This window comes from Colobus angolensis, unplaced genomic scaffold, assembly GCF_000951035.1.
Source record: "Colobus angolensis palliatus isolate OR3802 unplaced genomic scaffold, Cang.pa_1.0 Scaffold213, whole genome shotgun sequence".
Lineage (NCBI taxonomy): Eukaryota > Metazoa > Chordata > Mammalia > Primates > Cercopithecidae > Colobus > Colobus angolensis.
In genome coordinates, this window is record NW_012115300.1 from 750,710 (window position 1) to 771,456 (window position 20,747).

General features: G+C 38.8%; 1 protein-coding gene across 4 annotated transcripts in view; it reads left to right on the forward strand.

The window, feature by feature from the left end:
• FILIP1 (filamin A interacting protein 1) overlaps positions 1-20,747 on the forward strand; it is a 200,223-nt gene that overhangs the window by 136,429 nt on the left and 43,047 nt on the right. For all 4 annotated transcript variants that reach the window (XM_011942940.1, XM_011942938.1, XM_011942937.1 and 1 more), the window contains one exon: positions 1,476-1,654. In XM_011942940.1, coding sequence (XP_011798330.1) covers positions 1,476-1,654 — 179 coding nt within the window. The remainder of the gene's footprint in view (positions 1-1,475; positions 1,655-20,747) is intronic.

The window sequence follows — 20,747 nt, forward strand, 5'->3', positions numbered from 1 at the left end:
GTTTGTATTTTTAGTAGAGACAGGGTTTCACCATGTTGGTCAGGCTGGTCTCGAACTCCTAACCTCAAGCAGTCCACCCGCCTCAGCCCCCCAAACTGCTGGGATTACAGGCATGAGCCACTGCACCTGACCCCTGTAATAATATTTGGTAAGAACTCTTTTAGAGACATGTACTGTCTATGAGTTCTGAAATCCTCCCCATATTTAGCATCTCTTGAAAAACAGAGGACTTTGGATCCTACATATACTTTTCCTAGAAATGCAGATAGCTGCAAGCTTTAAAAACAGATTGTGATGAAAATCACTTTCCAGGGGAGAAGCCTGGTGCATGTTCATGCTGAGATCTTAATTTTTCTATTAGGAAGGGTGTTATCCTCTTTCTGAGTATAGAGCTTTGTGCTATCTCATAAAACCGTGAAAGAGTTGTTCTCCTGCAAGTTTAGGAACCCAAATGACCAATAAACAAATGAAAAAGTGTTTGAACTTTATCAGGTAAGTGAGCATTAAAATCACAATGAACGAACACTACACACCCACCAAAATGGTTAAAAGGTTTTTGTTGTTGTTGTTTTTTGAGATAGAGTCTCTATCTGTTGCCCAGGCTGGAGTGCAGTGGTGAGATCTTGGCTCACTGCAACTTCTGCCTCTAGGGATCAAGCAATTCTCCTGCCTCAGCCTCCTGAGTAGCTGGGATTACAGGCACGTGCTACCACATCAAACTAATTTTTGTATTTTTAGTAGAGATGGGGTTTCACCATGTTGGTCAGGCTAGTCTCGAACTCCTGACCTCGTGATCCGCCTGCCTCGGCCTCCCCGAGTGCTGGGATTACAGGCATGAGCCACCACATCCAGCTAAAAGTTTTAAAGATACTAAGTGTTGACAAGGATGTAGAACAATCAAAACTCCTAAACACTGGTTGTAGGAGCGTAAATTGGTACAGCTTCTTTGGAAAATTGCTTGGCATATCCTATGACCTATATTTGATCATATTCTATGACCTATATTTCACTCATAGGTATATCTAATAAAGCTACATATACACATATCCTATGACCCATATTTCACTCATAGGTATACACCTGACACATATGTTCACTAAAGGATATGTATTAGAGTATTCAGAACAGTATTATTTGTCATAGACCCAAGTTGGAAACTACCCAAATGGTTATCAACAGTAGAATGGATAAAATTGTGGTATATCCCACCGCCCTTAAAAAGGAAAAAAGTTTAGGAACCATATATATGTTTACAAAAAAGCCAGAAAGCCAGAAGTTACTGCAACATTATTATGGTTGGTTTATACAGCCAATTGGCATAAAGAAACTGATACAATGGGGGAAATAGTAGTGAATACCAGACTCACTGTTCCCGCTTTCAGGTAATAAGTGACTAGACCCATGTCAACAAGTTGTTTAGAGTCCTGTGCAAATGCAATATAATATTAAGCTCTTTCCCATATTTGCTTATTCAGCTGGACAGACTTGAGGAAAAACAGAAAGAAACCTACCGGCGCATGCTAGAGCAGCTGTTGCTGGCCGAAAAGTGTCACAGGCGCACCGTGTACGAGTTAGAGAACGAGAAGCATAAACACACTGACTACATGAACAAGAGTGACGACTTCACCAACCTGCTGGAGCAGGAGCGGGAGAGGTAATGCGTACACACACCACCGGTCACATCTGCATGCCCGTAGCCCTTTCATGTGTGCCCCTCCCTTCAGCGATCAGTCTTTCAGCCAGGGGTACTGTGGACAGGTGCCCAGCGTCGAATGCCAATTTCTGAATGGGTGGTAACCATAGAGAATGATACTGAATTTTACCTGAGATTGTTACATGAATGTTTTGGGGGTTACATATAGGTAGGGCATCACATTCCCACAAGGATGTTAAAAGCCATGAAACCGTAAAGCTGGAAAGAAACTCAAGGACTTTATATTTAAACTTGATCAATGAAGCACCTACATTTGAAAAGTCTTTCTACAAATTGCTTTCTATTTGAACTAATCTAGTTTTTCTCTTTGGGGTGGGAATCAGCTTTTCAGAAAGGCAAATTATTAAACTTAACAATTACAAATGAATCCTATTCATTTTTAATACCAGTGTAGAAAATGTTACTATTTGGCTGTGTATAAATCACTTAATGACTAGAACTACCTGCTGAACTTTCTAAGGACTGCATAAATTTTAAAACTTGTGGTAAAAAAAGAAACCAAACCAATTAAAAACTGACACATTTAGCCTTGATGTTTATTCTTGTAGGTATTTATTTAGTCTTCTAAGACCAGGGATTGCCACAATTGAAGCAGAGACCCCAAATTTTAAAATGTTGTAATTCACTCTTCTATACCATCTGTTTCCTTTTCTCAGTATCTTTTAAATTATTATCTCCCTTCTCTTCCCTAGGCTGAATGCTCGTGTCTGTGAATTCCACAGACTTTGAAACCAATGATATTGAATCCCCATGCTTTGAGTTACCAAGCATGTCTGCTTTTGTGTTTAGAGCTTGCAAATTGAGAACCACCTAGCCCAACTTTATTATCTATTTAGTTACAAAAAAGAGATCTAGTTTTCCCAGATTAGTGTATATATGAGAAGAAGCTATCACAATTAGACAGTAAATAAAAGCATAAAATAGAACAGGTTTGGGTTAAACATTTTTTTAAAATTATTGGTAATGTTTATTTATTACTGGATTTGGTACATCCCTTGCGGAAGGAGAAATGGAAAAGTGAACAATGGCTAAATTGTTGTGTACTGTATCCCAGACTTATGTTTGTCTTAAGTTCCTGTTAAGCTCAGGTTAACTAGCTTCATGTTTGAACACATAGACTAACTGATTTGACATCTTGGAGTAACCAGTGAAAATAAATCCCACCTCCTCAATCTCTGAGAACTTTCCAACCTCAAGTTATAGATATTGCAAACATGGTTCTAAGGAGAGTATAAATTACATATGCAGTCATGTGTTAATGAAGGGGATGCCTTCTGAGAAATCCATCATTAGGTGATTTCATCATTGTGTGAACATCATAGAGTATGCTTACACAAACTTAGATGTATAGCCCACTGCACACCTAGGCTATATGGCACAGCCTGCTACACTTAGGCTACAAACCTGTACAGCATGTTACTCTACTGCATTCTGCAGACAACTATAACACAGTCGTAAGTATTTGTGTATCTAAACATATCAAAGGTAAGGTAAAAATATGGTATTATAATCTTATGGGATACAATGGGGGAAATGGCCGTGAATACCAGACTCACTGTTCTCCCTTTAAGGTAGTAAGTCACTAGACCCATGTCAACAAATTATTTAGAGTCCTAGGCAATTGAAATAAAATATTAAGTGTATAATTAATATAAATGGTAATGAATATAAAAGTACTCTGTGGTGGCTGCACGTGGTGGTTTGCACCTATAATCCCAGCACTTTGGGAGGCCGAGGCGGACAGATCACCTGGGGTCAGGAGTTCGAGAGCAGCCTGACCAACATGGTGAAACCTGCCTCTACTAAAAATACAAAAATTAGCCGGATGTGGTGGTGCACACCTGTAATCCCAGCTACTCAGCCTGACGCAGGAGAATTGCTTGAACTCGGGAGGCAGAGGTTGCAGTGAGCCGAGATCGTGTCATTGCACTCCAGCCTGGGCTACAAGAGGGAAACTCTGTCCCCCCCCCAAAAAAAAAACAACAGTCTCTGTGAACTATCATGCTCTCTTGTGCTGCCTCAGGCACACCACCATCATATGTGCGGTCCCTTGTTGACAGAAGTGTTGTTATGTGGCTCAAGTCTCTATCTACAACAGTCATCTGGTTAGGTGTTCTGTGTTGGAATGTGGTCAGATAAAAAAGTAGCAACTTGATATAGACTTTTTAGAATATCGAAAATCAAATAATTCTAAGAGCACCTGTGTGAATTATTTTTCATTACCTTGTAAATTACTTGATTTAGAACCAGATATCTGTCTTTTCTTCAGCTTCCCACCTAAGCTAAATGCCTGAGGTAGCATAAGGTCACTTACCGAGTCATTGGTTTAATAAAAGTGTGTAGATGGAGTGACCGTACTTGTTTCTTGTTTTCCTAATTTTTGTGTTCTGTGAGAGTAATTGAAATAATACATGATAGAGAGCATGATCGTTCACAGAGTAATTTTATATTCAGTATCCACTAAGCCTACGCAGGATGTGTTTATTTACTACCTTCATGTTGGTTAACTCTAAATTAACAATTTTAATCCCCTCCCTCTTGTAGAAGTTGTTTAATTTTATTAAAACAATTACAACAGCCTCTCCTGAGCAAAGTGCTGTGTAGAAAGTTTTAAAAGTTAAAAAAAAAAAAACTTTAAAAAAATTATCCTGACATGCTTTTGACACTTTTATCAGCACCACTGGGATATGTCACCAAACTTTCACGTTTTAGATAAGAATTCACTAAGAGACCTTTGGCTCTCACTTAATTTTCACACCAGTTTATGTTTTAAAATACTTTTTCATGGAATCAGTTATACTTGAGTGCTTAAATCTTTTTTTTTTTTTTTCTCTGTCAACGTTTTATCTTAACTCAACACTCTGACTGACCACCAGTGCACATGTTGTGGGCACTCTCTGACAGACACTTTATTCTAAATTAAACATCCCTAGTAGGACCTGATTGATAACTTAAGTTGGCATCTCTGAATTTCTCTGCGATCTGAGGCGTCCACCGTGACTTGCTTGCCAAGTTCCCGGGGCAGCGAAGTCTTTGGGATTTTTCAAAGGTCAAGCCTGGGATTCCTGCTACCCTTTGGAAACTGCCCCGCTAAATCTGCTTTGGGTTAAATCCTCTTTTTGAAGTAAGCGGTCATAATTAGATCTACTTATGAGAGCTGGCAGGAGGCTGACCCCGAGACTTTCTTTCCCGCGGGCCAAGTTGCCGGGGAGCCCCTCCCCAGAGCGTACCACGGACCACGGACCTCGGCCGGGTCGCCGCATCCCTGGGGCTCTGCCAGAGAGCCTCTCCAGGAGGCTCCCGCCGAGGCGCAACGCGGCCACAGCACCTGCAGGGGAAGCTGGACTGCAGCTAATAAGGAAAAGGCATTTCTGAGAACAAGTGGGAGTCCTCGTGTCCTGTAGACTGTTCCAAGTCCTTTATTTGCTTTTTGTTTTGCACTCCCTTCCCCTTTTCCCGAAAAGTCCCTGTGAGCAAAAAGCAGAGCCAAGAGCTTTGCTTCGGAAACACTTCCCTTTGTTTCTACTGTGAACATGAGTAAGGGAAGAAAGTGAAATTTGAGATAAGCCTGAGTGGTTTTCTCCTTATAATCACTCACTCAGCTTCTCCTGCTGGTGGTGAGACTCTGCAGGCTGCCTCCATTCCAGGCGGCTTATTGATTTGGTGGTGGAGGGGTGAGGCTGGGGCGGGGCAGAGCAGGGACTCTCCGGGCACCAGAACCTTTTCAGCTCCATTCTCCTCATTTGTCCTGCTCTGTAAGGGTTTCTCACCTCTTCCAGAGAAATGGTTAAAGATAACAAAAAGGAACCCAGGCTCACAGGATCAATAGTAGCTGTTGATAAGCTATCCAGATTCAGATGTTTGATGAAGCCAGGAGTCTGAGGCCCTGAATATTGCAAAAGATTTTGAGATCAGCCCTTTCAAATCCCTCACTGAGGCACTGAGGCCTAGAACAATTATGTAACTCAACCAAGATCACACAGTGCAGGCCACCACTCTAGCACTTGTGGGCAAGTGGATGCTTTGTGCAAAAAGTTTCATTTTTGTGTGTAGGTTCCCCACCCCCACCCTCTTATATCCAAACTATGACACAAAATTTTAAAAGGCAGAATGACTGTTATCGTGAAGATATAAGCACAGAGATATTAGGACCAGGGTGTCTCTAGAATGTCAAGGTAGAAGCTTTGGCACAGTGGTCTCTCAGAAGGAGCAGCCTGGGACTTGTTTTGAAGTTGAGTCTGAATAGCACACACAGTGTTTTACTTAGCTTATATTCTATTTGGGGTAGTTATCATGGAAGGTTAATGAGGTTTATGGGGGCACTTAATAAAGCCTTCCTCCAAATTAACTCCCTTGTTTTGCCACTGACCTAGACCCTATACGTGTGAAAACTATATAAATTATTTTTCACTTTTCAGGAATTGTTTAATTCATCTTGTATAAAAATTGCACAAATTAAGTACCTAAAATGGGCAATATATTGTTCTGAGCTTCCTTTATTCTAAGTCAACAAACTGTGATCATAATTTATTGCCATCATTTACTGCATATTTGTTTTTACAAATAATTAGAGTCCCAAATTAAAAAGAGAAAACACCATTTTAAAATGTTTTGGCTTAATTAGCACTGTTAATAATAAAGACAAAATATTTTTTATTGTATTAATTCAGGCTGCGTAAAGAAAGCCCCCTTGTCTAAATGCTATATTTGGTTTGGTCCATATTTCAAGTCAACTTGACTTTTTTTTTTTTTTATTTTTATTTTTTGGAGACGGAGTCTCACTCTGTCGCCCGGGCTGGAGTGCAGTGGCCGGATCTCAGCTCACCGCAAGCTCCGCCTCCCGGGTTTATGCCATTCTCCTGCCTCAGCCTCCCGAGTAGCTGGGACTACAGGCGCCCGCCACCTCGCCCGGCTAGTTTTTTGTATTTTTTAGTAGAGAAGGGGTTTCACCATGTTAGCCAGGATGGTCTCGATCTCCTGACCTTGTGATCCGCCCGTCTCGGCCTCCCAAAGTGCTGGGATTACAGGCTTGAGCCACCGCGCCCGGCCTCAACTTGACTTTTAAAGGCATAATTCTGAGCACGTGAGATCACCTTCAGAGTCTGTACTTTATTCTCTGCCTGAACTGTAAGACTTGTGATTTTAATGTTAAGCTTCACTAGGGCTGCTCCAAGAATGTCAAAATAGAGAGAACACAGTTACATCAAAAAGTGGTCTGGGACTTAAAGAAATATTTGAGGGAAATGTGTGTGTGTGTGTGTGTGTGTGTGTGTATAAATGATATGGAGGAGTGCTGTCTAGATCTATCACCGTAGATACAGATTTTAAAACTTTTGGATTTTATAGGCTCAGCTGGGACTACATAAATAATTACATCATCATATAATATTGCAGCAAGCCTTCCAAGTGTAAGTTAGGTTTTTTAAAGTACAAATCAGCATCTCAAGAGAAGTCCCTGAACCTGTGAAGAAGAGACTGTAAGAGCAGGGGCTTGAATGGAAGGGAAGCTTTCAAGCCCCATTTTGGTATTCTTCCTTTAAGTCAATGTGAACAGGGAGTTGGTCATGTATCTGGTGGATGATGGGACAGTCTGCACTCTTATACTTTCCTATGTGGGGGAATGACCAGTCAAAATCAACTGTTTTTGAAACTCTAGTGGACTGGGATCTTTGGAAATATTCTTGATCCACTTTATAGAAAAAGATTCATGTCTGGTTCCCTGGAACATTATTCTTAAGTTTCTTAGGTTTAGTGCTCATATCTTAAAAGCATGTTAACAAAATGGACTTTTCTCACTGGTAGCTCAGAGAATCTAAATAAAGCCCTCTGTAGAAAAAGGTTGCTTATGCTTTGCAAATGCTCAAGTCTTAACAAGCGGAAAGTAATCCATATGTGTAACATAACAGCAGAAAACAACTGAGCCTTCTTCTTTGTGATTAGCACTCTGTTAGAAGCCGTTCAAAAGCAAAGTTAACTTTTATTGACTCCCGGATAAGCTAGACACATGTACCAACTTGTTTAATCCTTAGAAAACTATAAGATGTGTAATTATTAGCCCCTTTTAGCAGATGAGGAGGCAGAGAAGTTAAATTCCTTCCCCCGAGGACACTTGCCAATAATTAATTGGCAGAATCAGGGTTTGAATTGAGTTTTTTTCTATAAGAAAAAAATAACTTTTCCCACTCCTAACTTCTTACCTTCTGATAAAAGTGAAAGCCTTATTTCTTCAATGCACAGAAGGAGAAAGGTGACTTGGAAAGCTGACCAGTGACTTCAACTGCATACCTATTCTGTTGCCTGTTTAGGATTCAAATTCACAGACCTTCACTTGGTCATAAGACATACCGCCTAATATCAGTATCCCACTGATGAAGGAAATTGTTGGGAATAGACAGTTTTCAAGAAAGAAGAGGAATTAAAATTCAGAGGCCCAATGACCCAGCTGGAGTATGTTCTATAGTTTCTGAAATAATGCAGAATCAAACTCCACCTTCCATTTCGTCTTACCCTTAAAATATGCAAATCCCACTTTCTACTGGAAAAATGTAATTAAAGTAAAGGAGGCTGAGGTGACGAGGTGTTACCCCAGGGTATAGCTAGAGTATCTGTTTTGGGTGATAAGGTGGGTGCCAGGTGGTATAAAGAAAGTGAAGATACATCTTACTTGAAGGCACCGAGAAAGTAACTTAAAAAGGTAGCTTCCCAGGGTTGGAAAGTTTGGGGTTAGAAGAGTCACTTCTTTTAAAAGACCCAGGATAGTGACATACCTACTATCAGTGCTGTGGAACTAGTAGCATGTTGCTGATCTACCAGGCACCCCCCTGGATTAAATATGAAGGAGCCCATTAAAAATGCTTTTGAGGTTCATTTCACCAGATTCCACCTATACAAAGATGCTGGGTCTTGGATGGATGTGAGCTTTTTCCCAAGCTTCATAGCACTCTCATTCTCAAAGTTAATGAGCTAACAGCCTCTGATTAAAGACTGTTTAAAGTCTTAGTATTATAATGTTAACAAGGATGCCTACGAAAATGGGTTATCTGACTCACAGAAATTTCTAATTAATCAAGGTTATGCCATGAATTAATTTACTTTTACTGCTATAGAAGATATTTCTCAAAGACATTTTACTGTCTTTTAAAAAAATTAAAATATACCACAAAATTCAATTAAGTCATATTTGATGATTCAGGATCTTATAGAGCTACTACCTGGATGACTCTGTACCTTATAAACTCAGAGCCTATTAGATTATATTTAAATCTAAATGTCAGTTCTGATCATGTTTTACTACAGATAAAAATGGTGAGGATGTTTTCTGGATTTTAGGGCTTAACTTGGTTTAACCGAGAATTTTAGTTAATTAGATTCAATATATTTAGGCTTTTATAACCACCACCACCACCACGACCATAGCAATAGAACTTGGACCAGAAAGAACCCTAGTGACATCGTGGAGTGGCATTGCTGTCTGGTGTAAATATCCAGGGTTCCTCATCTTGCACCAAGAGGTTTAAGGACACGGACACATGTGAGTGGGTTAAGGAGTGGAAAGTTTAATAGACAGAAGAAAGGAGAGAGGAGAGCAGCCATCTCTCTCTTGTGAGAGAGAGGTGCCCAAAAAGGAAAAGACAGCTGACCACAGCAGATTTTATAGGCAGGCTTCAGGAGGCAGTGTCTGATTTACATAGGGCTCACAGATTGGTTTGACCAGGTGTGATGTTTACATAGCGCACGGAAAAGGCTGGTCGCCCCACCCTAATCTTATTATGCAAATGTTTTTCCACTTGGCCAGCACCAGCTTGTCTGTTCCTTACTGTACATGAGGCTGGCAAAAAGATGACACTGCCATTTTGAACAGGCCTAGTCACAGGTAGTATATTCCTGTGGGCACAACTGGGGACATTCACCTGTGCGAGCTTCCAGCTTGCTTGTTTATGTCTGCAGCTCGATTTTATGGGCTGCTCTTTGTTAGAAAAAAAAGAGCTGGGGGCTGTTTTTCATTAAAAGGAAAACCTTACCAAGGACTTCCGTACTCTCACTATCTGCCTAAGTAATTTCTTTGTAACTCCTATGTCAATTGTACAAAAGGATGAGATAATAATCAAAGAAAACTGACTACAGGAAAAAAAAGTGTTGAAAGGGAGGGCTTGAGTGAAAATGGGCAAGAAATGCACTTTACTGTAAATGATTTCAACAAGCTGTGTAAGAATGCCTTAGTCCTGGTGTTTGATATCCCTTATTTTAGAAAAGTCCTAAGAAAAGCAACAGTGGAGGACAGTATTTGGCATTTAAATATGAGAAATAGTGGGAACCCAGTAAGGGTAGATGTTCATGTTGGCAGACTTTCTCTAGATCTGAATCAGTCATTGAGAGAGTTTATCTTTTTAAAAACATTTTAAAATTTTTTTATGTTTTAGAGTTGGCGTCTTGCTCAGGCTGCATTGCAGTGGTGTGATCAAAGCTCACTGCAATCTCCAGAGAGTTGATCTCTTTCAAAAAGTTTTCAGGATATCACCAGATAGTCCCTGAAACTCTTAAGTTCCTGATTTGCTGAAAAGGCCTCTACTGAGAGAAATGGAGGCAGCTCCTTTCACATTGCTGTCATTCTTTTTGTCATGTGGCCCTGTAACTGCTGGTCACAACCAGTTAGAGAAGTTGACAACTGTCCTGGACAAAGGTCACAGAGGTCTCCAATGCAAGTGCCTCCAGAGCCAACTGACCCAACTCTTCAGCATACATGGCATGAGTGGTTGAAACTGCTAGACTGAAGAGGCCATTCTCTGACTACCAGGGAAAGGTAAAGTTTAGCTCAGACTAATTGACCCCATTTTAGTTTGTAGACCCAGTGTTGTCAATTCTTAAGTTTCAGAAAATGATAGAACTCTGATTTTAGTAAGATAATCCAGTTTTTCAATGTTGACTCAAATTGATAAAATAATGTGTGGTGAACAAAGCCGTCTCCTGGCCACTTTGTCTTTAAAGTGGCTGGTTTACAACCTTTGATGGCCTAGGCATTAGAGAGACTAAGGTGGATGAGGTGGCAGGGCATGTGCTGTTTGATGGTGGTCAGTTAATCCATTGAGACCCTCATGAGGCATACAAAACAGAAAGAAGAAAGGAATATAGTAGCCTAGAAAACCACCAAAAACCAAACAACAAACAAACAGAAAACCACTCCAGAACATAGAAATTCTCAGAGTGAAGAAAGCCACATCATATCTGGGGTTACAATGGATGCCTATTTCTGAAGGGATGACAAGCATTGGGCCATAAGCATTGCTGTTGGGTTATTGGAACTGCAGGTGTATGTTAAACAATGATGAACAATATTCCAGATCTCTTTGGGCCTGTTTGACTGTGGAGACAGTTTTCTGTATTTATTCACTTTTTGGGATATTCTTTCTAAGAACTCCCATCATCTTAAGTAACCTGGGTGGCTCTGCTCTTACAACCTCAGAGACCAAGGGTTACAATAATAAAATTGTTATAGCTTTCACATTATCATTTACTTATACTCAATTATAAAAAATGTACTATAGCATGATAGTAATTGGATGTTTTAACCTAGTATTTTCTATTTCCTTGTGACCTGTCCCCATCTGAGTAGTCACCCAAGAGCAACCACTGCCTCAAGAGAAATTTGTCGCAACTAAAGGGGAGAATAGAAATCAATATCTGGTGTATAGGATCAGAAGGAAGGATCCAGGTATAGCATTAGACAGAATATGTAATCAAGTGGATCCGATTTTTATCACCCCTCTTCTTTCCCATTTAGATAAGATGTTTCTCTGAGAGGATAGAAACAAGGAAGCAAGAGAAGTTTATGCTATAGGAAAGGGTAGTTCAAAATAAGAGGCTTTGGCGCTTTTTTGTGGGAAGTGGGTGGGGGACAAAGATGGACAGTAATATAAAACCCAAAGAGGGTTAGTGTGGAGAATTCTAGACTGAGGGGATTACCAGGTAGAGTCCAAGAGAATCTTAGTTTGCTTGGTCTGCCGTAACAAAATACTATAGACTCTGTAGCTTAAGCAATGGAAATGTATTTTCTCACAGTTCCAGAGGCTGAAAGTACGGGATGCCAGAATTGTTGGGTTCTGGTGAGACCTATTCTGTTGGCTTGTAGATGGCTGCCTTCTCCCTCTGTGCTCACATGGGCTATTTCCAGTTCACATGTATGTAGAGATAGCTCACTCTCTTCCAACTCTTATAAGGCCACCAATCCTATCAGATTAGAACTCCAACCTTATGACCTCATTTGACCTGAATCACCTCCTTAAAGTCCTGTCTCCAAAATAAGGTCACATTGGGGATTAGGGGTTCAGCATATGAATTTTGAGGGGCACAAATTAGTCTTTGGTCCCTCCATGAATTCAGGAGAAAAAGAGCAAAAATGGTGTCCAATATGTTTAGTTGGAGAAATCTTGATACAGCCTCAGTTTCCTGCCACTCTAAAAGAATATCTAGATTTTTTCCCTATGCCTTTGAAAGGCCATGGAAGTAGCTGAGGCAGGGCTTGTCAAGAGCATGGAACTGCGACTAACTTGGATCAGCAACTTGGACAGATTGGCAACTGAGATCAGAGACCACAGTGTGCATCTCAGAGGATGCCTGTGTGGAAGGATGATGAGCAGATGACCTCTCAGCCACCTTCCTGATGGTTCCAGAGGTTAGTCACACTCCAGAAATGAGGACTTGAAGCCCTAGAATGAACTCAGGAGATCCTGACTTGACTGAAGTCTGAATTTACTAAAGGAAACTAGGCTTGGGTGAGCATACCTAGAATTAACTAAGATGAAGTTTCTCTCACCTGTGGAATGGGACCCCAAATAGAAATTATAAAAGATACAGAAAAATGAAGATCGTTGTATTTCTCGCACACATGAGTATGAGGCCTGCAATTAGTACCACTTCATGGGTAAAATAATTTATATGTGTACTGAGGAGAAATAATGCAGTATTGAGGCATTTCAGATTAGATATGATGTGCTTCCAAATATCCTGTGACCTTCAGAGGATCATCTGAACTTAGTTTTACCTCTTCAACTGCAGTCAATTTCTTCTCTAGATTACTCTAGCTACGCGGTGTGAGACTCTCATGAAATCTGTCACCTAGAGACAGTTATTTTCTTAGTCTCCTGCATTTCATTTAGAGACAGGTAACTCTGAATTCAGTTACTAAGTCTATCACTTATGGTCTATGACTTTGGATAGGTTATTTAACCTCTCTGATTTTTGGTTTCCTCTTAAATAGAATGGGGATAACCAAGTACCTATCTCACAGCATTTTATGTTCATGAGATAATGAATATATAGCCCCATTCATAAGGCATAGCATGTAATACCTAAAGGGATAATTTCTTTTACTCATCTGTGTATTAAACTCTTGGAGGAAAACAATACAAGTTTCACTAACTCATGATTTACGGTTTATCAAACTAAGACATTTTGAGAACAATGCAATACATAGCAAAAGTAAACTTTTCTATTGTTTGAGGGTAGTTGTTTTTGTATTTGATTACATGTAGACTCAGGAAGACTGAAAACCTACTGCAGTTAAGAGACTTCAATAAAGGGAAGTAGCAAAGTACAAAATTACATGGAATCAATAAGCAAAAAATCAATAGTTTTAGTATTTCCAAATGACAAAATAATATAAACTATATTACATATAAGCTATATTAAATATAAAACATCTAGGCATAAAGCTAAGAATGTGAAATACCTACGTAAAGAAGAATCTTAAATGCTACATAGAGACATGAAAAAGACTGAGACCAATGGAAAGGATCATATTCTAGGACTGGAGGGCTCATATCATAAAGATATCAAAGACCTGGCACAGTGGCTCACTCCTATAATTCCAGCACTTTGGGAGTCTGAGGCAGGCAGATCACTTGATCCCAGGAGTTCAAGACCAGCCTGGGCAACATAGTGAAACCTCATCTTAAAAAAAAAAAAGTAGCCAGGTATTATGGCACACACCTGTAGTGCCAGCTACTTGGGAGGCTGAAATGGGAGGATCACTTGAGCCTGGGAGGCAGAGGTTGCAGTGAACCAAGATTATACCACTGCACTCTAGCCTGGGTGACAGATTGAGACCATGTCTCAAAAAAACCAAAAAAACAAAACAAAACAAAAACCCTCAAGTCTCCCACTATTAATTCACAAATTTAATGTAATCCTAATATCAAATTTTTAATGTAATTCTAAAAATACCTTTTTTTAAAGTATGGGAACTAAATTAAGGAATTCCAAAGTTCATATGAAAAATACGTAAGCGGCTGGGTGGGCACGGTGGCTCATGCCTGTAATCCCAGTACTTTGGGAAGCCAGGGTGGGTGGATCACTTGAAGTCAGGAGTTCGAGATCAGCCTGGCCAACATGGCGAAATGCCATCTCTCCAAAAAAAAAAAAAAAATTTCCTGGGCATTGTGGTGTGCGCCTATAATCCCAGCTACTAGGAAGACTGAGGTAGGAGAATCACTACCCAGGAGGCAGAGGTTGCAGTGAGCCAAGATGATGCCACTGCATTCCAGCCTGGGCGACAAAGTGAGACTCCACCTCGAAACAAACAAACAAACCATAAACCAGAAACCCATAAGGAAAAATAGTCAAATTTTGAAACCAAAAACAAGTAGAAACAAAAAGTTTCCCAGCAGAAATAAAAACTCATTTTAAAGCTACAGTTCATAAAATAGCATGGTATTGGTACATGAACAGACAGACCAGTAGAGCTGATGGAACTTCTGGAGGTAAGATTATATAGATATAAAAACATAATATATTTTAAAGATGGCATTCCAAATCAGTTGGCACAAGTTGGGTCCCTTAGTAATGACCATTATTATAGTCATCTTTTTGTATGGCTCCTATACTTTATTTGTAAACGTGGGGAACAACTGATCGTATTTTAGTGAGAGTATTTTCCCCTGGCCTGATCTAATGTCTACCATTTCAGGAGAACCATCCATATAACAGTTGTGGTTTGTGTCGAAGAAAATTTAGCATTTACATTTTCAGTTTCCAAAGAACAGATAAATTCTTTGTAATAAAAAATTATATTTGAGGAATAAAATAAAACTATGAAATATATAGCTGGAAAACTATGGCTTACTTTCCATTTTAAAAAGCAATATTATGATTTTTAGCCATATAAAATCTTATGAGAAGTAAAATATGTGGTAACTAGAAGCATCCTTTGGAAGAGGAAGTGCTGGAGTTATTTTGCTAAGGTCATAAGTTTATTGCTGTATTTCTATAAATTTGTATATTTAAAAAATCAAAAGAAGTGACAGGACACACTTTGTGTGTGTGTGTGTGTGTGTGTGTGTATATATATATATATATATATATTTTTTTTTTTTTAAGACAGACTCTTGCTCTGTCACCCAAGCTGGAGTGCAGTGGTGTGATCTCAGCTCACTGCAACCTCTGCCTCCCAAGTTCAAGCAATTATCCTGCCTCAGTCTCCTGAGTAGCTGGAACTACAGGTGCCCACCACCGTGCCTGGCTAAATTTTGTATTTTCAGTAGAGACTGGGTTTCGCCCTGTTGGCCAGGCTGGTCTCGAACTCCTGACCTCAAGTGATCCATCTGCCTTCCACCTGCCTTGACCTTCCAAAGTGTTGGGATTACAGGTGTGAGCTACTGCACCTGGCCTCCCTACACTTTATATCTTGAAAGGATTAAATACAGCTTAAACTTACTTATTAGAATAATCTATAGAATATTAATTTTCTTTTCCCAGCAGCTGCATAAAACAAATTGCTTTAAATGAGAAAAAAAAAAGCGAATATGGAGAGCTGTGCCTAATAGTCTACCAAATTGAAGGATTTAAAAGCATGTATTTTTTTTTTACAGAAGTTGTTGTGTGTTGTTTAGCATCTACCAAACTGAAGGATTTAAAAGCATGCATTTTTTTTAACAGAAGTTGTTGTGTGTTATTTAGCAGATACAAATTTACTTATTTTGAAAGTCTAGCACAGATTTACCCTATAATTTCTAGATGAAAGTAGATTGTGAGTGATTCAGTTTATGTATATAGATGAAAATTCATGCCTATTTTTCAGAGAGATAAATAAGCATTAATTAATCAGACAGTCCTCAGGAACCAGAGTAGATGAGACATTTTAAGAAACACACAATGAAAATCATCAGGAAATAACAAACAATCCAGTTAGAACAGGACTTTAACAGACAAATTTTCCATCAGTAGTTACAGCCTCAGAGTCTAGCCAAGTGACAAACATTTAGACAGTGAACAACTAGTGCTTTGTCGTAACAGATTTGAAAAATGCTTTCTGACCTACCAATACACTGAAACTATCACCAATCCAGGCAACTGTAATGATCAACTGTAGATCAATTCTAACTTTAACAGATGTTCTTTATGTCAGAAATGCAAAATCAAATTCTCCTATGGATTTTTTTTCATGAATTGAAGCATCAGTGAGATGTATACATTTCAGAGAAAATAAATTAATCCAGGTTATAGAAGCAACTGTATTAAAAGTGAACACTTCCAACAACTGAGGGGAGTTTTTGTTCCCCGCATTCCAGACTAGTTGGTTTGAGTTTTTAATTGATCTAATCGCTTATTTCAGCCTCATGGACAAAATTGGGTATGGAAAAGTGATAAGTGAGATGATTATTCTATAATAAAAACTCTGGGAATTCTGCTCTAAATTGGCAGAGATTTGTCATCACAATAAATAACAAGTAAATATTGTTTTTGCATAAACTTATACATCAATAAAAAGTTAAGAAAGGAAAGTGCTGGAAAAATGTGTTGTCTTGTATCACTACAGTGAATAACTACATTGTTTTTGTATTTTTACTTTTTTTCTAGAGTGGAAGAAGGTAGTCAGATTAGCATTACAAATCTGGGACTCCAGAGAGGAGGTTGAAACTTGGGAAGGTGGCGTTTTCAATGTTTGGAGATTGCTCCTCTTCTGGCTCTTTGACTGTGTGTGCACGCTTTTTCCAAGAATGCTTGTGTTTGGAAAGTGCTTCACGGTGGTGTAAAGTTTGAACAAAAAAGATTAATCAAAGTTTGGGTCTTTCATGCTCAGTGCATAACATATTCAGCTCTTGGATGTGAACTCTTAGCCAAGAAACTATTCAAATATTATTCAGGGGCTGAATGTGAGCTTTAACTGAAAAGAAGGGGTCAGCTTTACTTAGTCTTAACTCATTCCTTTTAAGTTCAGAAATGCTGTGCCTTAAGGATTTTAAAAAATATTTTCTGCATAGCTCCTAATATCATATAAGAGGTCACTGAGAGTTCCTTTTATTTATTTTATTCTTAAATGCTTAAGGAAGCACATTCATTTGACCTGAAGTATGAAGGAAACAGGAAATGGTGGACTATGACTGCACCACATCCAGCATGCTCTTAGAGGTGAGGAATGCTCTAGTCTACCTAGTCTTTGTCATTTAGTACATTGTGACTAAATAACACACAACAACTTCTGTAAAAATCCTGTATTCAAATCAGGAAAGTGTTCTTATCTACACTACCATTCCTCCATCCAATACTTTCTGCTTTACTCAGCTTTCCAGTGCTCAGATTTTTCTCACTTCTCCTGGAATCTGTAACATACTGTAAGTTTTGGATTATGTTACTCCCAAGGAAGAAGGCGTAATTGTGGGAAGAACTATTGTCCAGACTTGATACGCCATTCCCAAGCTTCCAAGGTGGCATCCTGGAAGAATGCACCTCTGCCCCAACTGAGGAAGGCAAGTGCAGTGCTTCTAGTATATCCTATGATGTTCTTCTTCCTGCCTGCTCACTCCAGCCCTGCAGTGCTTCTACTTCTTGAAGTTCTGGAGCACACCCTGCTCTGCTACAAAAAAAAAAAAAGGTTCATGAGATGAAAGAATATTGCATTGGCAAACCCAGTGATTGCCCAAACACATTGAGAAACTTCCAATTGCCATATGCTAAACTAGATCTTTTTCATAATTCAGGAATCATATCCTCTTTACATCTCTTTTCCTTATCAATTTGAAAAAGAAACAACTGAAGGAAGACTTGTTTTAAAGAGTCACTGGGTCAGGTCATAATGCTTAATGGCAACCAGTTACTTAAAGGATGATAGGAGCCTGGATACTCTATCTCTAGGATCCAGTGCTTTAAAAAGTTGTAATTGTTTTTAGAAGATTCCCACTCATATCTGGACTTAGGACTCGACCTAGGGACCAATAATCACAATAATACTTTCCACATGCACTATATTACATTGTAGTGTACATTTCAGTTAATAAGGAGTTGAAGAAAGGTTGTATATGATTCATAGAAAAACAATTAGGCACCAGTGTCTAAGACAATGTCTGGTCCTTGGTGGTCAACCAATTAAGTATTTGTTGAATGAATGAATACAAGATACTTCCTGAAAACAGAAAGACACAGAAAGAACCCTGCCCTTCAGAAGCTAATAGTGGGACATTTCTTGTTACTGTGACTCTAGGGAGGGTTACAGCACCATTTAAACATCTCTGGGTTCCAAGAGGCTTCTAATAAACAATGTTATTTAGCCAAGGGACTGTTAATTAATTTATAATAAATATAGCCATTTTGAGTGAATCTTTTAAATTAACTTTGAATGTGGTCATTTAGTGGTGTTAAACAGGGAGGGGAAAAAAACCTGTCTGTGATTGACGTTTGTGGTATTTTTTAAAAAGGTTTTTTAAAGGTAATAAAACATTTCCCCTCGCTATTATCATTTGTCTCTAAATATTAATTTAATATGGCTTGAACATGAGCAATGCCTCCCCAGGACTATAATTCAAGTTTGAATCACTAGAAGCAAACTGAGTACAAGATGCCACTTGACTATATAATCAGTCCTGACCCCTTGATTCCCGGTTTTTTTTTCACATGGGTTTATGTTGCTTGTCAAAATTAGACCACAAGATTATATTTTCACAAACTGCCTACCATCATCAAAATTAAACTGTGCAGAAACATTATATATTGTGGGTCCACTACACATCAGATTCTGTGGCCTTGACTTACATTACTTTATTTAATTCTTATAACAACCCTGTAAGTTAAAACCCATATCCCTGTTATACAGCTGAGTTAACCGAAGCCACAGAGTTATAAAATATACCCTTTGGTTATCTTCCAAGTAGTTGCCAAGCCCAGATTAAGTCTATCAATCAATTGCCAAGACTCCTCTTCCCCCAGCACTAGTGCAGCCTTGCCAGGCAGTGGCAATAGTTTCTTGTTTTCTTCTTCAATGTCAGTTTCCCCACCCATATTAAAAAATATGGCTAAAAAACAAAACAATAACTAATTGGTTAGTATCTGTAATTTTACCTTAACAATGAACATTACTTTATGTAACTTTTACAGAAAGCTACATTATTTGATTATAACTCTATAATGAAAACACATTTATTTAGTACTACAACCTTTAAACAGGCAATAATTATTATATCCAGTTCAGGCTATTAAGAAGTTAGACATATTCTTAAAGAAAAGGGCATGACTGAACATTAGGGATGTAAGAAAGCAATGATCTTGATGTTATTTTTTTCATATTCTGTCATATGCCATATACCATAACATAATGGCTTATACTTATATAGTATAAAAGATATCTGAAGACTTAAAAATGCTCTGCAAACATTTAATTCTATTAACTTAAAGTTAATTTGACTAATTTATCTGGTATTGTGCTTTTATTCTGTAACTGAAGTGAAATTTCATAACATAAATGACATACATTTCAATGCATATGGCTTAGAAAAAATTATACTGGAATTTTTAATTTACCTAATGGCTTTTTGACTAGATTTATCACTCATACATTCTCTCAGGAAGAAGGAAAAAAGGAATGAGGGGAAGGAGGGAGGGAGGAAGGAAGGGAGGAAAGAAACAATGGGAAAAAAAGAAAAGAAAAAATGGAGAAGAGGGACAACTGATTTGAAGATGATAGAAGCTTTTGAAAACATTTGATATAAATGATGATGCAGATACTCTTTTAACTTTAGCTGAATGTGTTCACCTACTTTTGTTTGTGCGGGCAGCAGTTTTTGCCATTTAAAAACACTTAGGGAAAAAAATTCAAGTAAAAATATTTTGTAAAGACGAAATGATTTTTAAAATGAAAAGTACTTGGCATTCTGTAGCCCATACTGTAGTGTTTTCATTTAGATACCATGTATATTAACTGGCATTTTAGTTGAAACATGAATTTTCTCCTGTTGGCTGAATCATAGATTAGGCTCTAGTGGGATCCCTATTTAAATTTCAATATGTGCTGAATAGAACTGTATAGAGTTTAGCTAGTTTGAAAAATTGGGAGTGAGGCCCATTTGACATTTTCTGCATATCTTTTCTTTATTTCATTCTCCCTCCCCAGCTGTATCCCTCTCCCAATGCATTTCCCTTAGTGTGGAGCGTAATTCCCGTTCACTTGCTTTGCTTCTTAAGAGCTGCCTTCCCTTCCAGTCTTGGGCAGCTCCACCCCTTCTCACAGACCAAAGTAAATCTGCACAATAATGAGCCATATAAGGGAGGAATGACATCATCACTTAGTGGTCCCAGGCTGTTTTGCACAACATTCACCTTTCATTGTTCTGATGACAGGGCTGGAATGTGACGGTTAATTCCCTGTGGAGTAGGGGGCTGAGCAAGGCCTGCAGCTGTTGAACAAACTTCAGTACCCCCTTATAAAAAAACAAAAACAAAAACAAAGCTACTATGCTTCCTAGTATTAAGGTAAGGAAGTCAAGATCTGTTTTGATTTAAGCAATGTTAGTTACTCTTGTCCATGCGCATTTCATTTGTTAATAGGCTTACTTGGCAGTAAACTCATTTCTAAGTGTTACTGCAAAGAGCATCTTGGAAGCTGGGTTTGGATATTTGTAGAGCCCTGACTAATCTGACAAGGGCTGTAAGAACTCGACAACCTTTCAGTTTGCAGCTACAGGTTTTACTGAGTGTGGATGGTGACAAGCCTTGAAAATTACCAGCTTTTTGTGACTTTCCTTGATGCCTCAGAATCCTTGATTGGAACTGT